We start from the raw sequence: 6721 nt of genomic DNA, 5'->3' as shown, positions 1-6721 counted from the left end.
GGCCTGGTGGGCTGCAGTCCATGGGGTTGCTAAGAGTCGGATACGACTGAGCAACTTCACTCTCACTTTTCACTTTCATGCATTGGAGGAGGAATTGGCAACCCACTCCAGTGTTCTTGCCTGGAGAATCCCAGGGATGGGGGAGCTTGGTGGGCTGCCGTCTATGGGGTCGCAAAGAGTCGGACATGACTGAAGCGACTTAGCAGCAGCAGCAGCAGCAGTTCGTAAAATAAATAAATTTCTTGTCTTACTTGGGATTCAGAAAAGGAGAACAGAATAGTCTACAAAATAGAAGGACTGCCAAATTTTCAGTCGAACTTGGTTTTTTGTAGCGTTCCTGATTACAAAAGAAGTTAGCCTATCCTCAGACACATAATGGCAATAACTAACACTTCTAGATCAGGCAACAGAAACAAAGCATTGCAAAGTGAAGGGATTGTCTAATAATGTCAAATGTGACTTTAAACTATAAAAATAAGTTGGTTATAAGTAGAATTCAATCACTGCCAATGTCCCATGTTGTAATACACTATTTATATATTATAATACAGTATTTTAAAATATTAACACAGGGAAAGAAACAATCACTCCAAAATCAGAAGTAACAATAGATGTTCACCTGGCTTCCAGCTATATTTACCTATGGGTCAGTATCGTTAATCACTTTCTGATGTTCATCCTTGGTAACATATACCGAAAAATGTCAATTTTCTAGACCAACTGAATTTGAAACTACACCACCTATATAGGTAAAGCAGATGGCCAACAGCCTTTCCCTTTGCTTGTGAATAAGATTCCTCCCATCTCTCATTTTTGGCACTATGATTTCCATAAAGTGGCAGTTTGAGGCTCCTACACAAACCTGGGTTTCTAAGAAAAGGAAATTTCACATCTTTCTAAATTTTAGGACTTAAGACAATGCATCAGATATTCGGTTTGCAAAGATACTGTTCTCAACATATGTACAATATCCCTTCATCCTTTGTGAGATTGTGTAAGCTTCCACAGAAATGTGACAACTGCCTTTCTCTCACATTTCCTCAATCCTAAATTCCCAGTTACATGCTAATTAAGAGTAATTTACTATTCATATTCCTAATGTTTCTCAAAAACAAAATCTGAATCTAACACTAACCAATGACTATGAATGCTAATATCCCTGGCATCAGTGACTTATGTAGGCAAAATGTGATTTCATACTGTATGTTGTACTCAAAGTGCCATTATTTTAAACAGGATCCTGACATTGACTCTATTCTCCAATCAACAATGTTTATAAAATATATAATCAATTGCAAATAATAGAAATTTAACCCAATAACCTCAGAAAGGAAAACCAGTTAAATTAGTGAAGATATGAGAGAGAGAAAAGTGACTTTTCCAAAAAATACTGGATTTCTCCAAGGCAACAAATGAAAAATACAAGGAATTTATTTTGCACTTTCACCATGATCCCATGAAGAACATGACAGACCACACAGAAAATTGTAATTAATTAACACACAAGCCCTAGGGCTTAGGAGATTTATTCACATATTGCCTTGACTGCCTCCAATAATAGCAGAGTTACCTCAGTAAGTCCAATATTCTTCCTTTTAATGACATTCTGCAGAGAGTTGCTTAGAGTCCTAGTTAGCAACAGGTTTGTTGATTTACGAATCATGTCATCAACTTCAGTTGAGCTAAAAAGGAAGTATCAAGAGTCAGTCATAGGTAGGAGAATTATTTTGCAAACAAGGCTCCAGTAGTACTTTAATAATACTAATAATAACTGCAGGAAATATTTATTGTACTTCAGAAATTAGGTTCTAAATACTTTAATGTATAAAAATTCATTCAACCTTCACAATAACCATGAGAAATAATTTTAGTATTGAGCAGATAGCAAAAAAAAAAAAAAAAGATTTTAATAAGGCAGTCTAGATCTAAAGCCAACAACACTTAAACACTATGCTACACTACCTCTCATGAAGAATCCTCTAACATGATTCTGTGTCCTGAAACCTTTATTTCTCCCACACATTCAAATTCCTTCACAGTTAATATTCATAATTTTTCAAGCTGATCTCTCTGTAGCCTTCCTGCACAATTAGCTGATAAAGGCTCCTAAAAAAAAGAAAAATATCTCTGCTCCTATGTCATCATATTTCATATTATGTCTTCTCCTTGTTCAGTTGCCCAGTCATGTCCAACTCTTTGTAACCCCATGGATTGCAACACGCCAGGCCTTCCCGACCCTCACTATCTCCCAAAGCTCGCCCAAGTTCATGTCCATTGCATTGGTGATTCCACCCAGCCACCTCATCCTCTGACACCCTATCTTCCTTCTGCCCTGAATCTTTCCCAGCATCAGGGACTTTTCCAATGAGTTGGCTGTTAGCATCAGATGACCAAAATACTGGAGATTCAGCATCAGTCCTTCCAAGAATTCAGGGTTGATTTCCCTTAAGATTGACCAGCTTGATCTCCTTGCTGTCCAAGGGACTTTCAGGAGTCTTCTCCAGCACCACAGTTCGAAGGCATCAATTCTGTGGTGCTCTGCCTTTCTTACAGTTCAGCTCTCATAGCTGTATGAGACCGCTGGGAAGCCCACAGCTGTGATTCTACAGACTTTTGTTGGTACTGCAATGTCTGTTTTTCACATGTTGTCTAGATTTGTCATTGCTTTCCTGCCAAGAAACAATCATCTGATTTCATGGCTGCAGTCACCATCCACAGTGATTTTAGAGCCCAAGAAGAGGAATTCTGTCACTGTTTCCACATTTTCCCCTTCTATTTGCCATGAAGTATAGGGCTGGATGCCATGATCTTAGTTTTATAATACTTAGTTTTAAGCAGGCTCTTTCACTCTTCTCCTTCACCTTCACCAAGAGGTTCCTCTTCGCTTTCTGCCATTAGAGTGGTATCATCTGCATATCTGAGGTTGTTGATGTTTCTCCTGTCTACCTCGATTTCAGTCTGCAACTCATCCAGCCCAGCATTTCTCATGATGTGCTCAGTGTATAGGTTAAGCAAAGAGGGAGACAGCAGACAGCCCTGTCGTGTTCCTTTCTCAATCTTGAACCGATCAGTTGCTCCATATAGGGTTCTAACTGTTGCTTCTTGACCTGCAAACAGGTTTCTCAGGAGATAGGTAGGATGGTCTGGTATTCCCATCTCTTTAAGAGTTTCCAACAGTTTTTTATGATTCACACAGTCAAAGGCTTTAGCGTAGTCGATAAAAAAGAGGTAGATGTTTTTATGGAATTCCCTAACCTGCTCTATGACCCAGAGACTGCTGGCAATTTGATCTCTGGTTCCTCTTCCTTTTCTAAATCCAGAGTGGACATCTGGAAGTTCTTGGTTCACGTAATGCTGAACCTAACATGCAAGATTTTAAGCATGACCTCATGAGAGATGAGTGCAACTGTCTGATGGTTAGCACATTCTTTAATACTACCCTTCCTGGGAAATGGGATGAGGACTGACCTTTTCCACTCCTGTGGCCACTGCTGGGTCTTCTAGATTTGCTGGCATATTGAATGCAACACTTTGAAGGCATCATCCTTTAGGGTTTTGAATAGTTCTACTGGAATTCTGTCACATCCACTAGCTTTATTAACAGCAGTTGACTCTGCACTCCAGAATGTCTGGCTCTGGGTGACTGAGCACACCATTGTAGGAATCCAGTACATTAAGATCTTTTCTGTACAGTTCTGTGGATTCTTTCCATCGCTTCTTGATCTCTTCAGCATCTACTAGGTCTCTACCATTTCTCTCCTTTATTATTGATTTATAAGATTTTATTACTTTCAGGTAGACAACAAAATGAATCAAAATTTTTAAAGATTATATTCCACTTAAAGTTATAAAACATTGGCCATATTCCCTGTGCTGTATAACTTATCCTTGCAGGTTATTAGTCCAATCACAGTAGTATGTACTTCTTAATTCCCTACATCTATCTTGGTACTCTCTTTTCCCCTGACTTCGAAAATAAACCAATAATGTAATTCTACCTAAATGTTTTATAATCCTTACTATTCCAAAAGTGATCAATAATGATACTTTTTATTCAGTAAAGGAAACTAAACATAAAGAAAATAACTCCAAAGCTATCTTTACAAGCAAAGTTTTAAAAATAAATCTTACAATCAACAAACAAAATTCCAGAACTATGTATCTTTCACAAGCCCCTAAAAGTGTCACCCAAGATGTCTCTCTATAAAAGATACCCTTTTGAGACAAATATTTCTTAAAATAAAGTCAGTATTGCAATAATACTAGACATCCTGGAATGTGAAGTCAAGTGGGCCTTAGAAAGCATCACTATGAACAAAGCTAGTGGAGGTGATGGAATTCCAGTTGAGCTATTCCAAATCCTGAAAGATGATGCTGTGAAAGTGCTGCACTCAATATGCCAGCAAATTTGGAAAACTCAGCAGTGGCCACAGGACTGGAAAAGGTCAGTATTCATTCCAATCCCAAAGAAAGGCAATGCCAAAGAATGCTCAAACTACCGCACAATTGCACTCATCTCACACGCTAGTAAAGTAATGCTCAAAATTCTCCAAGCCAGGCTTCAGCAATATGTGAACCGTGAACTTCCTGATGTTCAAGCTGGTTTTAGAAAAGGCAGAGGAATCAGAGATCAAATTGCCAACATCCGCTGGATCATGGAAAAAGCAAGAGAGTTCCAGAAAAACATTACTGCTTTATTGACTATGCCAAAGCCTTTGACTGTGTGGATCACAATAAAGTGTGTATCACAATAAAGAAAATTCTGAAAGAGATGGGAATACCAGACCACCTGATCTGCCTCTTGAGAAATCTGTATGCAGGTCAGGAAGCAACAGTTAGAACTGGATATGGAACAACAGACTGGTTCCAAATAGGAAAAGGAGTACATCAAGGCTGTATATTGTCACCCTGTTTATTTAACTTCTATGCAGAGTACATCATGAGAAACGCTGGGCTGGAAGAAACACAAACTGGAATCAAGATTGCCAGGAGAAATATGAATAACCTCAGATATGCAGATGACACCACCCTTATGGCAGAAAGTGAAGAGGAACTCAAAAGCCTCTTGATGAAAGTGAAAGTGGAGAGTGAAAAAGTGGGCTTAAAGCTCAACATTCAGAAAACAAAGATCATGGCATCCAGTCCCATCACTTCATGGGAAATAGATGGGGAAAGAGTGGAAACAGTGTCAAGACTTTATTTTTCTGGGCTCCAAAATCACTACAGATGGTGACTGCAGCCATGAAATTAAAAGACACTTAGTCCTTGGATGGAAAGTTATGACCAACCTAGATAGCATATTCAAAAGCAGAGACATTACTTTGCCAACAAAGGTTCATCTAGTCAAGGCTATGGTTTTTCCAGTAGTCATGTATGGATGTGAGAGTTGGACTGTGAAGAAGGCTGAGTGGCGAAGAATTGATGCTTTTGAACTGTGGTGTTGGAGAAGACTCTTGAGAGTCTCTTGGACTGCAAGGAGATCCAACCAGTCCATTCTGAAGGAGATCAGCCCTGGGATTTCTTTGGAAGGAATGATGCTAAAGTTGAAACTCCAGTACTTTGGCCACCTCATGCGAAGAGTTGACTCCTTGGAAAAGACTCTGATGCTGGGAGGGATTGGGGGCAGGAGGAGAAGGGGATGACAGAGGATGAGATGGCTGGATGGCATCACTGACTCGATGGATGTGAGTCTGGGTGAACTCCGAGAGCTGGTAATGGACAGAGAGGCCTGGCATGCTGCGATTCATGGGGTTGCAAAGATCGGACACGACTGAGTGACTGATCTGATCTGAAAGACTTGTAAGCAGTTCTTTTTCAGTAATTTATTGCTTGTGAGCAAAGGTCACAAATTTTATCTTATTGATTTCTCTTTCTACAGAATATCAGAGCCTTAGTATATAGTTCAATTAAAAATCTTAAATTACTAAATATGTACACAAATTAGATTATTATGCAGAAGAGAAAATTATTTGAAATAAAGAAGACTGCAAGGAATCCAGGTAGGAAATTCAGTTAGGGGAAAAAAAGATACCTCAAAATATTCTTACAGGATATATTTACTGAATGATAAACTCTGGCCTATTGCCACCCTTTCCAAAAATGTTATTGAATTTAAAACTTCATTACAAAAATGTGTTAATGGAGTATTGAAATTACAATGGTGAAGAGATATTGAAGTTACACTTGTGTTGATGGAATACTGTATTTACAATAGCGAAGAAATATTCATGGTTCCTGCCTTCATATGTCAGACTCACAGTTATATCATATCAATTACAGTATGTGTAATGAATAAGTACAGGTTGCTATACAAGTGATGAACACAGGGGCCCAAAATAATCTGGTGACTCTGATAGTAATCACCCACCTAGCATCTCTACTTACATTACATATTTCTATTATGCTTTAAGAAGATCTGGTAGAAATTCTATTCTTAGATACGATGTCAAAGATCAAGAAACGCTGTCATTACCTTCAAAAGCAGAAGAAAGCTAGGTCTAAGCTAAAAGTTGTATTTTCCTTTAATATTAATGAAGTATAATATACACAAAGATGCATAACTGAATTAAACTGCACACTGAGATAAAGCTCTTGAAAGATGAGCAAAAAGCAGCCATCACCTTCATATCTAAGGCCAGTTGTCTAATCTGGATACACAGAGATGAGAGAGTGAAACAGTCATATGCTGAGAGACTTTGGTGGAATGAAAAAAAAAAAAAAA

At 38.5% G+C, this 6721-nt stretch overlaps 1 protein-coding gene across 3 annotated transcripts in view; it reads right to left on the bottom strand.

Moving 5' to 3' along the window:
• The window catches only part of EXOC6B (exocyst complex component 6B), a 734244-nt gene that overhangs the window by 309023 nt on the left and 418500 nt on the right, over positions 1 to 6721 (bottom strand). For all 3 annotated transcript variants that reach the window (XM_010829771.1, XM_010829772.1, XM_010829773.1), the window contains one exon: positions 1571 to 1682. In XM_010829771.1, coding sequence (XP_010828073.1) covers positions 1571 to 1682 — 112 coding nt within the window. The remainder of the gene's footprint in view (positions 1 to 1570; positions 1683 to 6721) is intronic.

Source organism: Bison bison, unplaced genomic scaffold, assembly GCF_000754665.1.
Source record: "Bison bison bison isolate TAMUID 2011002044 unplaced genomic scaffold, Bison_UMD1.0 scf7180017864508, whole genome shotgun sequence".
In the NCBI taxonomy this organism is placed as follows: Eukaryota; Metazoa; Chordata; class Mammalia; order Artiodactyla; family Bovidae; genus Bison; species Bison bison.
The sequence above is the reverse complement of the archived record's forward strand: the minus strand, read 5'-3'. Positions and strand labels throughout refer to the sequence as shown.